The sequence below is a fragment of the Pelophylax lessonae genome, assembly GCF_965119305.1.
Source record: "Pelophylax lessonae genome assembly, chromosome: 9".
Taxonomy (NCBI): domain Eukaryota; kingdom Metazoa; phylum Chordata; class Amphibia; order Anura; family Ranidae; genus Pelophylax; species Pelophylax lessonae.
This window is the reverse complement of record NC_138776.1, coordinates 108790810-108810451: the sequence shown is the minus strand read 5'-3', so window position 1 is coordinate 108810451 and position 19642 is coordinate 108790810. Positions and strand designations below refer to the sequence as shown.

The following is a 19642-nucleotide window of genomic DNA, read 5'->3' as shown; positions in this document are numbered from 1 at the left end:
GAAGCTGCAATGACAGTAAGTTGGTGCACAGCTATATCAGTGGCTTTTTGCAAGCAGTCTTTCTCTGTTTCTCAGCCTAGCAATAGTGATCCATGAGTAGTTACATTTGCCTCCTAAACAGTCAAAAGCAGCTTGTGCTCTTAAAAAGTCCTTTGCTAGACACCAATGCCATCAGTATTCATGAGCAGTAAACATCCCACGCTGATCACCCAATATCTGAGATGTTGTAGTTGCAGCACTTGTAGGCATCATGATGGAGAGCTACAAATATAACGTGGGCTGTCTGACCCTCCACCTTTCTATAGAAATAGTGTGTGGGCCTCACAGAGGCTCAAAGGCTACAGAAATACATGATACTGCTCCCACAGGTCTGCATTCACTTTCTACTCTACTTGACAATCACAGTTAGTGGTATTTGTACAACATGCCAGATGTCATTGGTAATACCCTGTCATTATTTGGTAGAATGTATTACATGGTCATTTTCCCAATGTATTTCAACCACTCATGACTTGAGTGCCTCAAGATTATACTAAGTTTAGCTATTAATATAATGTTTTCTTTTGCCTATTTAGTTAGCAATCATTTTTAGTTCATAATAGAAATAGGAAATAATCAGAAACAATATAGATAGTCCATTGCATTGAGATTAGGTCTTTGGTGCCCAAAACAATATGGCAGACCTTCATTTGTAGCTTGGTAGCCCTCATGAAGTAAGTTGTTTTGTTAAAGAGGAACTCCAGGCAAACTTTTTTTTTAAAGTTGGTAAAAGATTGAAGCAACTGAGAAATGAATAGTCACCACACAGTTACTTGGACTTGGACAGAGACTAGGGGGGAAATCTAACATTTCAAAACAGCTGTGGAAGGGAACTGCTCAAACTGGTGCACCTGTTTTAGTGACAGTTGTTAAAGGTAGGATTCCTCTTACTTTTGAAATGAATCCTTCTTTGCAAGGAACATCCAGGCTACCATTGATCACTTATTGTCTTAACTTTGGCAACATCTAATGAACGTTTTAATTTGCTGATTTCCCCATTTGTCACAAATTTGTCACATTTTTTATTTTTTTTGCACAAATACAAAAACACTTAGTACTATCGGAGCTACTTGAACTATCAGGGCTGTGCATTGTGCTTCCAAATGTACTGCCTGCTTTTCTTTACTGCTGACAATGTATCACTGTCTGACCGTACAATCTTCCTTATATCTAACAACAGTTATGTTCTGCAGGTAAACCTCACATTACATAGTTTTGGTAAAAGAGATTGTACAGATACTAAGCAATCAGATTGTATTGTTTATGGCACAGTCTATTCCCCATTTGAGAGCCCTAATCCTTCAGTTAAATGATGTTTGTGGGTTTCCTTTCATGAACTGCCTATTTCAAATCCCCTACAAAACTGCAATCGGAATTAAATTAGGGTTTTGACCAGGGCAGTCCATAACCCTGTATTTCTTCTTTTTGAGACATTCTTTAGTCATTTTGCTAGTTTGCTTTGAATCATTGTGTTGAAAGACTCTTTTCTGGTCCGGTTCAACTTCAACATTTTGACTGATGACCTCACATGCTTATCAAGCTCACTTTGATATGCTACAGAATGTATAGTTGACACAATTACTGTGAGATGTAAAGGCCTTCGAGCAGCAAAGCAACCCTACACCATATTATTTCCATCACCATGCTTGTGTAAACATGTGTTCCATTTTTGTCCAAACATCTCTATATTTGATTGAACAGCCTTCAGAACGCTGTTCCAGTGGGCCTGATCTTTGCCTATATGTTAAGCACTTTACCGCTGAGTACTGGAATAGTACTGCGGCAAAGTGGCACGATCCCGTCTGACGACGTAGACCTACGTCGCCAGACTCCTCCCCTGTAGGCGGCGCTCGCGCGCCGCCGGAGGCGCTCGCGCGCCGCCGGAGGCGCGCTCCCGCTGTTTTCATTCACAGCGGGAGTCGGGCCAGGGGAGGAGCAGTGGCGATCGCCGCTGCTCTGCCCCGATCGTCGGGGATCTAGTGTGGAGATCCGCCCGCCTGTGTAAACACAAGCGGGCGAATCTCCTCAGTGACAGGGAGTGACAGATCGGAGTGTTCAGCATAGCTGGACATCCGATCTGTCCCTGTCTCACACAGTCACCTCCCCCCCCCACACGTCAGTAAGCACCAGGCATACATTAACCCCTCCCTCTCCAATAAAAATAACCCCTTCCCTGCCAGTGTCATTTTTACAGTAACAGTGCATATTTATAGCACTGATTACTGTAGTAATGTCACTGGTACCCCCAAAAGTGTCAAAAATGTCAGTCAAGGGTCCGATCTGTCCGCCACAATGTCGCAGTCCCGCAAAAAAAATCGCAGATCGCCGCCATTACGTGTTAAAAAAAAAACACCAAAAATGACATAAATCTTTCCCTTTGTTAGTAAACGCAATAACTTTTGCGCAAACCAATCAAAATACGCTTATTGCGATTTTTTTTACCAAACATATGTAGCAGAAAACAAATTGGCCAAAAATTTAAAAAAAATTGGTTTTTACATCTTTTTTGGGGGGAATTTCATATAAAAAAATGTTAAAAATATTGTTATTTTTTCAAAATAAACGCTCTTTTTTTGTTTATAGCGCAAAAAGTAAAAATCGCACAGGTGATCAAATACTACCAAAAGAAAGCTCTGTTTGTGGGAAAAAAAGGACGTCAATTTCGTTTGGGTACGGCGTCGCACGACCGCGCAATTGTCAGTTAAAGTCGCACAGCGCCGAATCACAAAAAGTGGCCCAGACGTAAGACAGCAAAATGCTCTAGTGGTAAAGTGGTTAAAGGCAAACTGTGATCTTGTTGTAATGTTCTGTTTGGACAACAAAGGCTTTTTCCTAATACAACTCTCATAGTGCAGTCTTCCAAATTATAGATGCATGCACTTTTATTTATTTATTTTTTTTTTTAATTTAAATTTTATTTAATTTTAAAGAATAGGTTTGTTCAAATATAAAAAGTATTACATAGTTTAAACAACAACCATTTTCCATTCCCTTGCCCTCATCCCCCCCTAACCCGTCCACCCATCCGCCCTAACCTGTCCATCCATCCCTCCCCCATTCCGGAAACTCTTGCCTCCCTCTTCCTCTCCCTTCTTTGTGGATGCCTATTTCTCCACAAACTTTTACGTGTATTTATTCGTTTCGTTTAAATCCCACCACTTTTCCCAAATTACAACAAACTTTCCTATCCGATCTTCTTCACTACTACTCAAATATTTAATATTCTATATATAGTCAATCCTTTTAAAACATTCCATTAGGTCTTTCTAGAGCCAGCCATTTTTTGGTATTACTCTTTTAGCTGCATTTAATAGGAATGGCACCGCTGAGCTTTTATATTGTTTTTTTGTTTTGTTTGTACAATGAAAAAGGCAGAACCAAGGATCGTCAGGGATCTCTGTTCCAGTGATCACTTCTATTTATTGTCTCACCTCCCTCCAATATTTCCTTACTTTTGGGCATTCTCACCATAGGTGGGACATAGTGTCACAGTATTACACCCTCTCCAACACATAAGGGATTTTCCTGACTGACATGTATGTGTTTTGACCGGGGTTCTGTACCATCTTGCTAGATATTTGTAATTCAGTTCTATATTGTTTATATTTCCTGAGAAACTATGAACAGCTCCCAGTGTTTTATTTAATTGTTGCTCAGTTAACTGTGTATCCAATTCCCTTTCCCATTTTGCGAAGAATGGGGGAATTCTCGGCTCTGCTATTCCTGTGAGTATCTTCTAAATCTGTGCTACACAATGTTTAACGGGTGCCTGTCGATTACAAAGTTGTTCAAATAAGTTCAGATCTTCCTCTGATCTGAGTGGTTGTGGTAAGGTTGACAAAGTGCTTTAGCTGTGAATACATCCATTCATTTATTTCCACAATTCTCCCTTGTTTCAATTCTTGCAATGAACATATCTTCCCATCTTTATAATATCCTTTAACTGTGTGTTCTTGGCTCAGTCCCTAAACAGTGCCCTATTCCCTGCTAAAAAGAAATGTGTACCCGTGCAAAAAAGGTGAGTTATATTCCATTTTTGCTTGCCGATATATTCTATCCCACACCCAAAACATGTTTCTAGTTAATACTAGAGTTTTTTCATTTAGCGTTATATACTTTTGTGGAACCCATATATTCTTGTTTAATTGTGGTTTACTTAATGTGTTTTTTACCTATTTTCTATCACTTTTTTTCTTAGTCCACTCTACCATTCGTGCAAGTTTTACAGCGTCATAATATTTTTTGATGTCTGGCAAGGCTAACCCCCCATGTACTTTATCTTTACTCAGCACCGAATGCTGTATTCTCGGTTTTTTATTCTGCCATATAAACTTCGATAACATTGTTTTTAACATCTTAAAATATATCTGAGGTAATACTATTGACATCATCATCTTGAATTTATACAAAATTTTCGGAAGTATCATCATCTTTACAGTATTTATTCATCCTATCCAAGAGAGAGATCTTGTAGCTATTTTTTTGAGTTCTGTTTTAATCTCATTTAATAATGGGATATCATTTGCTTTATAAAGCTGCAAGAAAAAATATGTGAACCCTTTGGAATGATATAGATTTCAAATTGGTCATAAAATGTGATCTGATCATCATCTAAGTCACAACAATAGACAACCACAGTCTGCTTAAACTAATAACACACAACAAATGAAATGTTGCCATGTTTTTATTAAACACCATGTAAACATTCACAGTGCAGGTGGAAAATGTATGTGAGCCCCTAGACTAATGACATCTCCAAGAGCTAATTGGTGTGAGATGTCAGCCAACTGGAGTCCAATCAATGAGATGAGATTGAGAAAATTATCAACCTACAGAGGGCTGAATTCAAAGACACCCCAAAAATTAAAGTGAAAAAATGATGCAGCAGGCTAGTCCATTTCACTGAAATTGTTTTGCAGCAACTCAAAATGATAGTCAGTAGTTTGTATGACCCCCCCCCCCCCCCACGTGCTTGTATGCATGCCTGACAACATCGGGGCATGCTCCTAATGAAACGACAGATGGTGTGCTGGGGTATTTCCTCCCAGATCTGGACCAGGGCATCACTGAGCCCCTGAACAGACTGAGGCGCAACCTAGCGGCGTCAGATGGACTGAAACGTAATATTCCAGAGGTGTTCTATTGAATTTTGGTCAGGCGAGCGTGGGGGGCATTCAATGGTACCAATTCCTTTATCCTCTAGGAACTGGCTGCATCCCAGGATCCACACCAGCGTAGGGTCTGACAATGCGTCCAAGGAATTCATCCAGGTATCTAATGGCCATCAGGGTGCCGTTGTCCAGCCCATAGAGGTCTGTGTATCCCTCCATGGATATGCCTCCCCAGACTATCACTGACCCACCACCAAACTGGTCATGCTGAATGATGTTACAGGCAACATAATGTTCTTCATGGCTTCTTCAGACCCTTTCACGTCTGTCACATGTGCTCAGGGTGAACCTGCCCTCATCTGTGAAAAGCACAGGGCGCCAGTGGCGGACCTGCCAATTCTGTTGTTCAATGGCAAATGCCAATCGAGTTCCAGGGTGTTGGACAGTGAGCACAGGGCCCACTGGAGGATGCCGAGCCCTCAGGCCACCCTCATGAAGTCTGTTTCTAAATGTTTGGTCAGAGACGGTTAACACCAGTGGCCTGCTGGAGGTCATGTAGGGCTCTGGCAGTTCTCATCCTGTTCCTTCTTGCACAAAGGAGCAGATACCGGTCCTGCTGATAGGTTAAGAACCTTCTACGGACCTGTCCAGCTCTCTTAGGGTAACTGCCTGTCCCCTAAAAATCTCCTCTATGCTCTTGAGTCTGTGCTGGGAGACACAGAAAACCTTCTGGCAATGGCACATATTAATGTGCCATCCTGGCAGAGTTGGACTGCCTGTGCAACCTCTATAGGGTCCAGGTATCGCCTCATGCTACCAGTAGTGACACTGAGCCAAGCCAAATGCAAAACTAGTGAAAAACAGAAATGATAAGTAGGGAAAAAAGTCACTGGCCTCCACCTGTAAAACCATTCCTGTTTTGGGGATTGTCTCATTGTTGCCCATCTAGTGCACCTGTTGTTAATTTCATTAACATCATAGCAGCTGAAACTGATTAACAACCCTCTCTGCTAATAACTGATCAGATCAATATCCCAGTTTAAGTGACTTGATGCTATACTTTAATTAAAAAGTGACGCTTTAAACGTGAAAGGAAATCCAAAAATCTTTCCACCTGAATTGAAAAATAGTGGGAATGTTCCCTATTTTGGCAACAACTGTCTAAGTGAAACTGTGCCCAGATCATGTCTAATGCAGGCTGAACATTAAAAATATCTAAAATACTCCTTTATCCACACTATATAGCACAGATGGACCAATCCCCCTTGCTGCTGGCAGCTGTCAGGATACCTCCTTGGATGCAGCCACTATTCAGCTGACAATTTTCCTTTAATTTTTCAATCAAAGGCTGTTGGGCAAGAAGGGTCCAACAGGGCCACTCATGAAGCAAATTTTAGCCGGTTTGGCAGAAACCATGGCTAGTTTAAGGCGATTTCAGGGCAAAATTACAGAATCTGTAAAAATATTCCCCCTGACCCACTGATACCTCTCCAGCGATCCCAAAATACTCCTGCTTCTAGCTTAGCTAGCACAAATACCCTGCTTCTTGGTATATAGCCATGTGACCATCTCCCATGTGACAGTGTTTGAATCTAGCAGCCAATCACTATGCTCGAGCACTGTCACATGAAGTAGAGAAGTGATGTCCCTGCTACCTCTAGGCTCTGACACAAGTCACCAACAGGTATTTTGGTGCTGGCTGTGATGGAGAAAGGATTTGTGGAAGAATTCTCAAGAGGTAAATACTTATGGCTTGTGGGGGAAGGGCATTTTACAAATACTATTACTTTGCCCTGGATGGCAAAAGTAATAGTGTCTCTTTAAGACCCTAAATTAATAAATAAGTCCTAAGTTAACAACCCTTGACCTCCATATTTGTCATTATTTCAATGACAATAATAAACAGTTTGTTTCAGTTATTGAGGCAGCCATTAATTAACACGTTGCAGTATTAATGACGCTTGCTTGAGAATGTTTTAATTGGTTTAATTATTCATGATATCAATTTGTTTTTAATTATGTCCTTATTTTTCATTGTGGACAGCTCAATTTGATCAGCAGTTGTATGGGGGTAATTGTAATAAAGCTTTTGCTTTTTGCTATGCATTCTCAAAACATCTCTAATAATTAAAGCCTGACTCGCAGCTCCATAAACGACATTCATTTTTACCATAAACAAATATTAAGTGAGTAAATGTAATTAAAATGAAATACCAATGAGAAGTAGAAATAACAAGTTTTCCTCTCCCAATTTTAACGGTGCTACATGTAAATAACCTTGAGTGTCCATGCACACTGGCTTCTACAGGAGTTTTGTCTGTAGAAGCATCTCAATGTTATCCTAGGTGTCCATGCACATTAGGTTAATTAGAGGCATATTTTTAGCTCTACGTTTAGAGGCAGTAAAAAAAAAAAAAAAACCTTCTGGTATGCGCTTCTGATTGGAGCTTTCTGGCAGAAAAAATTCAAAACTCTCCTAAACTTGCATAAACTATGTACAAAAAAACGCTCTATATGATTTTTTTTTTCTCTCTAAATACTTTTAAAACCTAAACAAACTTTTTTCTCTTATTTGCTCACTTTTGGTCTGTTAAATATAAAAAACACCTCCTTCTATACTAAGGAGATAAGGAACCAGAGGTATCCTGTAGTCCTACCACACTTCCTGTCCTAGGATGACAGTTATGGCACTTTTCCTCTGCAAGTACCGGCTCGGCTCTACTCGGCCCTGCTTGGCCCATTTTGTTTTTCCACTGCTGGTACCGCATGGTACGGTGTTGGAACGGTTCGGTACGGTACGGTATGGTTTGCTTTTCCACTGTTTATAGTACTGATAAGTAGTGGGCAGGATTACTCCGTAGTTGCACCGCCTCTACTGCCATGACATCATCTTAAGGAGACACAGCAATTGAGCCTATGGAGGGAATGGCGTTCCTGATTCTCGGCATGTGGATTCTTTTCCCCGCTCTGCGAAGGCTCTTTTTACAAAGGAGGCTGATGGCAGCAAAGCTAAATATTGCAGAAAAAAACAAGAGAGTATGGGAACTCCTACAACAAAGTAAAGACGATGACGACAGGCTTGCTCAGCGGCACACAAGGGTAAGCTTTAGCACTGTTTTTGGCACTTTTCCACTGGAAGTGCCGTGGTGTGTGTGGTATGTGTGTGGTATGTGTGTGTGTGGTATGTGTGTGTGTGGTATGTGTGTTGTATGCGTGTGTGTGTGGTGTGTGTGTGTGGAATGTGTGTTGTGATATAGCTTAATCATACTGTCAGAAAAGCATATAATGAACTTGGCTGCCAATATCATTTGTTAACCACTTGCCGACCGCCGCACGACTATCTACGGCGGCGGTCAGCCCCTCACAGGCAAAGTGACGTAGGTCTACGTCGCTCGCCTGTGAGGGTTTAGGGAGCGAGCGCGCGCCGCCGGAGGCGCGCTCCCGCTCCCGCGTGGTCACGGACCCCCCGCGCGCGTGACCGGCGGACCCGATCGCCGCCGGCCACTCTGCGATCGGCGGGGGAGAGGGAGATAGTCAGGCAGCTTGTGTAAACAAGCTGCCTGTCATTCTCCTCTCTGTATGAGAGCTGATCACATGGATCTACTATGTAGATCCATTGATCACTCTGCATACAGTTGAAGCCACAGCCAATCACAGTTAGAATCACGCCCCTAGGGACACACACAGCCCCTCCCTCTCAAATAAAGTTAACCCCTTCACTACCAGTGCATTTTTACAGTAACAGTGCATATGTATAGCACTGATTACTGTAGAAATGTCACTGGTAACCCCAAAAGTGTCAAAAATGTCAGTCAAGGGTCCGATCTGTCCGCCGCAATGTCGCAGTACCGCAAAAAAAATCGCAGATCGCCGCCATTACGCGTTAAAAAAAAAAACAACAAAAATGACAAAAATCTTTCCCTTTGTTAGTAAACGCAATAACTTTTGCGCAAACCAATCAAAATACGCTTTTTGCGATTTTTTTTACCAAACATAGGTAGCATAAAACAAATTGGCCGAAAATATTAAAAAATTTTGATTTTTACATTTTTTTTTGGGGGAATTTCATATAAAAAAAAGGGAAAAATATTGCTATTTTTGCAAAATTTACGCTCTTTTTTTGTTTATAGCGCGTGATCAAAAAATCGCACAGGTGATCAAATACCACCAAAAGAAAGCTCTGTTTGTGGGAAAAAAAGGACGCCAAATTCGTTTCGGTACAGCGTCGCACGACCGCGCAATTGTCCGTTAAAGTCACGCAGTGCCGAATCGCAAAATGCCCTCTGGTCGTTTAGCAGCCAAATCCTCCGGGGCTTAAGTGGTTAAAATGCATATTCTGTGTATTTCAGATCCTTATGCTGCAAAGTTGCCACCACAGACCTTCAGTTTGGGCAGTAAAACGAGCTTCTGATTGGTGGGATGTCATTGTTCCCAGTTTTACAAACACTGGAGAACTTTAGAAATGTCAGAAGAAACATTTGCCTACTTGTGCAACAAAGTGCATCCAGTGATTGAAAGACATGACACAAACTTTCGTGTTTGTGTTCCTTTAAAGAAGAGAGTAGCCATTGCGCTGTGGAAGCTCGCAACTGGCTCTGAGTACAGAAGTGTTGGACATCTGTTTGGTTTAAGCATAACAACTGTTTGTCGATGTGTCCATGATTTCTGTGCAGCAGCAGAGATTGTGTTGGTACCAGAACAAATTAGTTTTCCAGATCAGGATAAGTTTAAAGAAATAGCTGCTTACAATGAGAACAGGTGGGGGCTTCCACAGTGCATTGGTGCTATTGATGGATCTCACATACCCATCATAGCACCACAGGACTATCACTGTGACTATTTCAACCGTAAAGGCTGGCACTCCATCATCCTTCAAGGTGTTGTTGATGGAAAGGGACTCTTCTGGAATGTTTTTACTGGGCTGCCTGGAAGCCTGCATGATGCTCGGGTTTTGAGACTGTCCACACTGTGGGAACTGTTAATTTGTGGTACCCACAAACCAGCTAGCACTAGAAACTTTGGTGGTGTGAATGTTGGCTACTACATCCTAGGAGCTTCTGCCTATCCCTTGCAGCAGTGGCTCATAAAACCATTCAGTGACACTGGACGACTGACAGCAGAACAGCAGGTGTACAACATGAAAATCTCCAGAGCACGTGTAGTGGTAGAAAATGCATTTGGTAGATTAAAAGGAAGATGGCGTTGCCTTATGAAAAGAAATGACTGTGCAGTTGACCTTGTGAAATCTATGGTCCAGACATGTTGTGCACTACATAACCTTTGTGAGAGTCATGGAGAAGCCTATGAGAGTTCATGGGATTCACCTTCAGCACCAGAGCCTGTAGTGGCACTGGCCCAGGCTGTAGAGGAAGAGGGCAGGGATGTACGTGAGGCTCTGATGCGTAACTTGAATAGTTGACTCCTGTCAAGCTATAGCCAAAATAGTACCAAGTATAATGTCTTGCTTCCCTTTTTTTTTTTTTAAACGTGCTTTAATTATTGTGGTATGGTGATTTGACAGTTCATCAACACGGGAGGTGAGAAGGCTATCATCACCACCGAGCATTGCTGCTGACCACAGCACCTGCTACTGTATACCTGCTACGGCAAGTTGGTAAGCTGAAGGAATGTGTACAGTAGCAGGTACTGTGGTCTGCAGCAATGCTCGGTGATGATGATAGCCTTCTCACCTCCCGTGCTGATGAACTGTCAAATCACCATACCACAATAAAAAGCTTGTTTAAAAGGGAAAAAAAAGTGAGACATCAATGGGCAGAAATAAAGTACTACTGTTGAATTTACATGCAAATATTATATGTATACATCTATTTTTTTTTATGGTCGCCTCCTGCCAAGTGTATAATGTCTCGCTTTCCTTTTTTTTATAGTAAATATGCTTTCAGTAGCAATTCTTGCAGTACATTCAAATGAGATATTAAATGATTCTGAAAGCAATGAACTACACATGTTTGTCCACTGTTTTGGATGTTTATTGTACAAAACCAGGTACAAAAATATAAAAATATAAAATATTAAAATGATAAAAAGTGTAGAAAACTGTATTTTTTTGGAATATGTACTGCATGGGTTTCTAGTCTGGCTGAGAGTTCTGTTCTCACCGGCCACTCAGCGCCTGTGCAAGCATACCCATGACGTTGAGGAAGGCTTGGTTGAATGCAGCCGTTTGGGAATTTTCCTGCATCCTTAAGGCCGCTTTCTGTTCCCTCGCTAGCCGGGCCTCCTCAATTGCCATTTGTACATGGCGCTCCCTCTGTGCCCGGTTAAGCTCCTGCTGCTCAATATCAGTCACCTGCATGTCTCTTAAAATAGCAATATGCTCCTGATGTTGCTGGCTCCGTTTCCTCTTGCCTGGACAAAAAAGAAGAAAAATGAAAGTGTTGTTTTGGAAAAAAATCAATATATGTATGTATATGTATGTATATGTGTGTGTGAACATATATTTTATACCTGAGACAACACGCTCTGATGCCGCGCTGTTGCCGGAGGTTGATGGTGCTGGTGTCCGTGCTGGTGTTGGTGGTCGTACTGGTGGCTACACTGCTGCACCCACTTGTGAAGATGAGGTGTCCTCATTCCATGGAGAAAGTTCAGAAGAATCAATTGTTAACAAAGAATCTGAAAGAAAAAACAAATACATACACATTATATATATATATATATATATATATATATATATATATATATATATATATATATATATACATACATACAGTATATAGCTGCACTACACTGCAGACAGGTCATTGGGGGGTTAACACATTTCTCACTACAATAAACTACTCACAATCCTATGGCCTCTCAACACACAGAGCTTCTCACTGCAGTGGTGTCGCATAAACAATGACAGTGATGATTATTGACCAATCACTGCCTTGTAGTGAGGACCAATCAGGCTGCATGGGAGGGGTTGTGGAATTTAGTACCGGTACGGTATGCTTGGAACCACAATCGAGGTGGTACTGTTTTAGCGAGCCGTACCGTTCGGTTCCATGCAGTGGAAAAGCGCTGCCGTACCGTACCAAACCGTTCCTACACTATACCATGCGGTACTAGCAGTGGAAAAGCAAAAAAGCGAGCCGAACCGTTCGGTTCCATGCAGTGGAAAAGCGCCAATATATTCTAAATGAACCCATACTTTGAGTCCAAAGGTTACACGGCCTACAATTTACATTTCATTTGAAGGTTGAATAGTTGGGTTGGAAAAATTCAGCTAGTTTACTGTTTTCTACTAATGATGAATTGATTTCTGTGTCCCGTTTATACTGTTTTGTAAAAAAAAATGAGGAATTGATAAGTTGGCCCTCGGCTTTACAACCTTAAAGCGATTTCCAAATCAGCACTAAACCATGAATTTGAATGCTTAAAATAGGGTTGGGCGAACAGTCACGATTGGGCCGAACATTCGCTGTTCGCCCGTTTGACGAACACCTGAATTGTCAGGGGTTCGACCGTTTGTTGGGCCCGCCGAATGACCACAATGCACTGCGCCACCACGCAGTGCATTGGAAGCCCTAAATTGGCTGAAGCAATGAAAGCTTTGCCCATCAGGGCACATAGCACTGTCAGAGCCATGACTGGATACTGTCATGATGACTCTATCCAATCATGGCTCATTGCTCTTAGTCCCACCCCACACTATAAAATTATTCTTTCATTAGCGGCAATTTACAGTGTGATATTGGCTTGGAGAGAGATAGAACAGGGCTCTGTTCAGTGCTACTAGAGAGTTAGTGTGCTATTGTGATTCTATTGTCAGTGTAGAATATCAGTTTACTGTGAATATAGTGATAGTTCAGTGAGTGTAGTGCGACCATTTATTTTTACTTTGATGTCATGTTAGTGTGAATCTAGTGATAGTTCAGTGAGTGTTGTGTGACCATTAATTTTTACTTTAGTGTCAGTGTATTTTGTCAGGGCAGGTTTACTGCAGTATATTTCAGTGCATAAGTGCAGGTTTAATGCAGTATATTTCAGTGCATTACTGCATGTTTAACGCAATATATTTCATTGCGTTATTACATGTGGAACACAGTATATTTCAGTGCGTTAGTGCACGTTTAACGCAGTATATTTCAGTGTGTTATTGCACATTTAATGCAGTACATTTCAGTGCATTACTGCATGTTTAATGCAGTATATTTCAGTCTGTTACTGCATGTTTAACGCAGTACATTTCAGTGCATTACTGCACATTTAACGCAGTATATTTTATTGCGATACTGCACATTTAACGCAGTATATTTCAGTGCATTACTGCATGTTTAACGCAGTATATATCAGTGCGTTACTGCACGTTAAACGCAGTATATTTCAGTGTGTTTTTGCAAGTTTAATGCAGTATTTTTTAGTCCGTTACTACATGTTTAACACAGTATATTTCTGTGCATTACTGCAGGTTTAACGCAGTATATTTCAGTGCTTTACTGCACGTTTTACGAAGTATATTTCAGTGCGTTTTTGCACGTTTAACGCAGAATGTTAGTGCTTTACTGCAGGTTTAATGCAGCATATTTCAGTGCATTACTGCACTTTTAACACAGTAAATTTCAGTCCGTTACTACATGTTTAATGCAGTAGTTTTAAGTGCATTACTGCACATTTAACGCAGTACATTTCAGTGCTTTACCTCACGTTTAACACAGTAAATTGCAGTGCATCAGTGAAGTTTTATTGCAATATATTCTAGTGTGTCAGTGGAGTGTGTCTGTGTACTAAGGTTAAAGTGCACCAAACACCACTTTCCATTGATTAAAGTGCATCCACCTACACATTTCCACATCTTTATTACATGTTGTTAATAAGCACCCCCCTTATCATGTCTGATAGGCCAACAAGGAGAGGCAGATGTTCCCATGGCACTGTGAGAAGGCAAGCAGCGTATGTGTCCACATGCAAAAGTTAGACATAGTCAGTCCTCAGACAGGGCATAAATTCCTCTGTTTAGTGATGTTGCCCATGCTATCCAGCCACAGCATGCAGAGGAGGTTGTGGACTGGCTCACTAAACCATCCTCATCCTCCTCCATCACCCAAGCAGAGACTAGTGCGTAGTCCGCTGCAGTTGCCAGAATGGCTTATTCTGCCTCCCTGTTTACAGCTATTGCTGCCATAGCCTCGCCTATCGCTTATGACACCCGGGACATTGGCTCCCCCCAGGATCCTCGGACCAACTCCAGGAAGTGTTGCTCTCCACCCACACAGCTGAAGGCTCCATCCGGCCTCCCTGACTAGGCTCACCGACCATCCGGTCGTACACAGCGGGGACCTACCTAGTGAGATTATTCAGGACCTGGAATGCCTAATTACCCCTTTAGAAGTGGCTTCTATTCTTGCTGCTCTTCCTAATAGGTTTTCTAGACCCTAATAGATTTTCTAATGTCTATTAGAAAAAATACTTCTATATTTTACTAAAGCCCCTGTACACAAATTTGTATGCTATCACTGCTGACAATCCCTTCCCTAAGGAAGTTTTATCGACACATATAGTGGTGGTACCCAAACCAGGAAAGATTCCCATGTCGTGTCATACCTATTGCCCCATTTCCCTCCTAAATTCTTACACAAAAATTTTCTCTAAAGTCTTGGCCAAAAGGTTGCAGGAAATTTTACCAACCACAATCCAGGCTCATGACAATACTATTAGAGCTCTCCATATTCTTCACTGGATGTCATGGCCCCTCCCAACCCCCGTCATTCATATTATCCACCAATGCCATAAAGGCCTTTGACAGTGTGGATTGGGTTTACCTGGAGGAAAACCTGTCCAGGCTGGGTTTGGGGCAGAAAATGCTAGAGTGGATATTGGCTCTTTATCACAATCATGAGGAAAAGGTAAAGGTGAATGGAATCCTCTCCCCTCCTACTAGCATTTGCAATGGCACCAGACAGGGATGCCCCCTTTCACCCTGGTTACTCACACAAGTTTTTGAATAATTCCTACTTACAATTAGGCACAACGTAGATGTGAAAATTGTCCGAGCTGGTTCGAAAGAACATAAACTGTTGGCGTATACTCTCTTATGTTACATACCCTCATAACTTTGCTGATTTTAGTATCTGAGATACAGAGAATAATCATCTATCCAATTTCTGTGTTAACTATGGCAAATTTGACATTATACGAATTACGATCCCTCCAGACCTGATCTCCCTATTGAAGGCTAACACAGACGCTCTGATATTTAGGCACTCACATCTCCTCTGATTTCCACCTTCTTTATACCTGTAATTATGGAATGCTCCTGCAGTCTATAGACAGAGACCTAAAAAAGAGGTGCATAATAGCTGTTACCTGGCTTGGACATATAACTTACTAAAAAAATAACCTTTTGCCAAGAATCCTATATACAGCACCTGTTTGTATACCACACACCTTTTTATCAACGTTTACACAAATTATTTACAGCATGTGTTTGCGAGTACAGTACACTTATCCTAGGCTGGCCCACTTGATCCTGCGCAAATAAAAGAAAGACGGTAGCCTTGGGCTCCCCAACATTAACCTCAATTATAAAGCTATGGACCTGGTGCACATTTTGAATTGGCACCACAACTCATCTGATAAATTGTGGGTATCCCTAGAAAAGACCCTAGCGGGCAGTCATTTAGCAGGGGCTCCATTGATCCCATCTATAATTAGGGGTTTATCTGTCTTGACCTTCCCTATCACGTTGGCTACTTTAGAAATCTGGGCTAGGATAAACAGAAATGGGTCGCTTGCTCCCCCAACCTCATCCATGGCACCCCTAGGTGGCTTCCCGTGATTTGCGCTGGGCAAGGGCATCTCATTTTTTTGCTCTTTGGGTACTGCTGGGGATACTAGATGTCTGCTTCTGATACTGATATTTGCTGCTGCGGGGCACCTTTTGGCCCTGGAACAGCTTAGGCAAGCATATGGAGGATTTCCGCTGGATACTTGGCGACACAGCCAGCTGCAGGATTTTTTCCGCAAACTATGCCCCAAACCCCATGCCTCTGACTCCCTAAGTTAAAAAAAAATGTGCGCTCACAAAAATGAAACCAAACGCCTATTATCTAAAACAAACCAGCTTCTGCTGGGAGTGCAGCCACAAGCTGTTCCCTATGTTATACATGAATTGAAGGCCGAACTAGGACTCAATTCACTCCGCTTCCACTACAAAAAATAATTAAACTTTCCCACGTCTCATCCATAAGTACTAGAAACCAAAAATCCTGCTGGAAATTCCCCTCTCGGTGGTACCAGACACCCCTCCACCCAGTGAGAATTCTAGGTGCTGGAGGGGCTATCCACAGGAGGGCACTTTCACCCTGGATTAAAAAAATGACTCTTAGGCCTATCTAATTCACTCCTCATCATTATTTGTTATATGCTACCCCCTCCTCGCTAATATCATATAAACTAAGTGTTACCCTGCACCTTCTGAGTGCAACCAAATTCCTTATTCCTAGATATTGGAGGCAGAGTACCTGTCCCACCCTTAAAGCGTAACTCCACTTTTGTTGAGAAAAAAATATTTCCCTGTGGGTGACCTTCCTACATTACAAGGATTGTAACAAACTTTGTTGCAGATTCCTACCTTTTGTTATTCTGAAGAAATCCATGTTTGTTCTTCTGTTCTCCTGTGCTGAGTGGGTCTAATGGGAATGGTTTCATAATTATCAACCAGCTGTGGCAGTTACAGAGCACTAATGAGGAAAGCTGCTGGGCCTGCATCCCTTATTTTTTTTTTTTTTTTTATCCAAACAAGAACTTTATTGAGCCAGTATCAACAACATTAACATCAATCCAGCACCAGTGTTACAAAGCATCACATACATGTACATGCATAGGTAACATCACGTCATCTTATCCCAGCATCACAGGTAAAACCGTGCAATGCCCGGCAGTTCCACCCACCCAAACAATAGGCAGCATGCAGAAACAAGGAGGTCTACAGGAACAGGAAGGGCATCATATGGATCCGCCCCTGTTAGCCCAACAACCTGCCCATCACCAGATCCACTGGAGCAAGCCCCGGGTATCCAGCCATGGTGCCCACAATTTTTCAAATTTGGTCATGGTTCCCCTGTGCTGATAAATAACCTTCTCCATTCTCAGAACACTACCCATTGTAGCAATCCAATTTTTCAAAGTCGGGGGAATCTCCGATTTCAAATGTACCATAATCAACCTCCTAGCCTGAAATAAGGCTCTATGAATCGCTTCCTTGCCATATTTATCCCAATCATATTCACCCAATATTCCAAGCAGACATTCAAGGATACCTGAAACACAGTATTAAGAAGCTGCACCACACCCGTCCAGTATGGATGCTGCTTCGGGCATCGCCAGAGCAAGTGAATAAGGTCGCCATGGTCCCTCAGGCACCGCGCGAAGGCCGGGTCGCCCGGAAGTCCCATTGTGTGTAGTCGGTAAGAAGTGTAGAAGACTCTACGTGTTATGTACAATTGCATCAGTCTTTGGGCAACATTCAGAGAACAGATCATCATCGTCTGGAAGGCCTTGTCCCATTGCTCAGTATCCATTGGGCCCAGATCTCTCTCCCATTTTGCCATCATCCCCAGTGGGTGTTGCTTCAAGTGCAACAGTAGCAAGTGAGCGTAACACTGTGAAATAAACCCCTTAGAAACTTATCTCTAACCATGTCAACCTGGGACAACACCCACTCAGAGGATGCACTTTGGGCCTTAACCGCATGCCTAAGCTGTAGGTATAGAAAATACATGGAAGAAAGGATATGGTATGCAGCCTGTAACTCAGAAAACGTCAGTAGGATCCCGTTCTGAAAAATATGTTTAAACTGTGTCACCCCATACTCCTTCCAGCAAGCCCCAGATTGTAATTTAGCAATTTCTAGATAGGTATCATTAAGCCATATAGGACTGTACTCAGTGTATCCCTCCGCCCCCTGCAGATACTTAGATTTGTTCCACACCTTCTGGATAAGATTGTAGGTAGGAAAGGACTTATGTGGTTTACCAAATGCTTGTGCCTCCAAAGCTGCGAACATAGGTCCCTCACGGGTCATGTATCGCATTATTCCCAGGAATGGGTTGGGGGACACAGTGTCCACGTCACCCTATTGCCCTCAGCCCCTATCAAATGTTGCAGTTAAGCAGCCAAATAATACAGCCATGGATTAGAAAAGGCCAGGCCCCCCTCATCCTTGGGCCTTTGCAAATGCTCAAGTTTAATCCTGGGCATCCCAGATTTTCAAATCAGTGTGCAAAAGATAGAGTTGATCAATCTAAAAGTTTTTAAGGGGATCACCATAGAGGAGTTATGGAGCATATACAATAATTGTGACATAAGTATCATTTTAATCAAATTTACCCTTCCAGCAACTGCCGACAGGTACAAAAAGTTCCACGTTTTTATACGGACTCTAAACCTCTGAAGAAGGGGGGAAATATTCAATCTGCTAAAGTCACGTACCAAGGGGGATATCAGCACACCAAGGTACTTAAATTGGTCCGTGTCAGGGACAGGGCATGAGGGCGCCACTCGTTGAGACCCATCCCCGTCAAGGAGCATCAGTGCAGATTTGGACCAATTGATCAAGAGGCCAGAGTACTTCCAAAATTCCTCGATCGTAGCCATGGCTGCCCTAAGGGAGGTATCTGTGTCACCTAGCAAGAGCAAAGTATCATCAGCATAGAGCATCACCTTTTCATGAATATCCCCGTAGCAAAAACCCTGAATTTACGGATGGGACCATATCCGAGTCGCCAGAGGCTCAATGGCCAAGGTGAACAGAAGAGGGGACAGGGGACACCCCTGCCTAGTACCCTTTCCTAACTCAAAATAGTGCGAGGCGTGGCCTGAGTTCCGAATATCCGCCTGCGGCTTAGCGTAAAGAAGCTTCACCCAACATATATATATATCGGGCCAAAACCAAATTTCCCCATAACGGCCCACAGGTAGGTCCAGTCCACGCTGTCAAAAGCCTTTGCGGCATCGAGAGACAGCAGGGCTCTGGAACCCAGATTGTCTCTCTGGGATTGCATGTTCAGGAACAACCTCAGAATATTAGTCGCAGTGGATTTTTGGGGCATGAGCCCTGCCTGATCAGAGTGTGTTAGGGACGTGATCACCCTATTTAATCGAAATGCCAGGACTTTCGCTAAGATTTGAACATCACACTGTAATAGGGAAATTGGCCTGTAGGACCCGGGGTCAACCGGCTCTTTGCCCGGCTTCAAAAGTGGAACCACATTTGCCCCACACATAAAGGGGGCAGAGCACCTGGGAAGGATCATGTCAGCATGCTGCTTATACACCTCCATAGGGATACCATCCTCCCCCGCTGCCTTACAGTTTGGGAACGAGCATACTGCCTCCAGCAATTCCTTCAAAGTGAGCGGTGCTTCCAGTCTCTGTCTCTGCATGTCAGTCAAAGTGGGGAGGATAAGGTGCAACAAGTATTGTTCCAACTCATCTGGTAGATATGCAGTCTGGGGGGGAATACAGGGCTTCATAAAAGCCGGCCA

The 19642-nt window shown here is 42.6% G+C and overlaps 1 protein-coding gene and 1 pseudogene across 2 annotated transcripts; one reads left to right on the top strand and one right to left on the bottom strand.

The window, feature by feature from the left end:
• Positions 1 to 9612: 9612 nt before the first annotated feature.
• On the top strand, positions 9613 to 10569 carry LOC309564262 (uncharacterized protein; the record flags this gene model as incomplete). The annotated part of the gene is made up of 1 exon (XM_082268886.1): positions 9613 to 10569. The coding sequence occupies one exon, from the start codon at positions 9613 to 9615 to the stop codon at positions 10567 to 10569; it is 957 nt and encodes a 318-aa protein (XP_082125012.1).
• A 696-nt stretch (positions 10570 to 11265) lies between these two features.
• On the bottom strand, positions 11266 to 18180 carry LOC309564261 (annotated as a pseudogene). Its single transcript has 3 exons — positions 17235 to 18180; positions 15364 to 15418; positions 11266 to 11519 (listed from the first exon to the last, which is right to left on the bottom strand). The product of its transcript is annotated as an uncharacterized misc_RNA (transcript).
• Positions 18181 to 19642: the final 1462 nt, after the last annotated feature.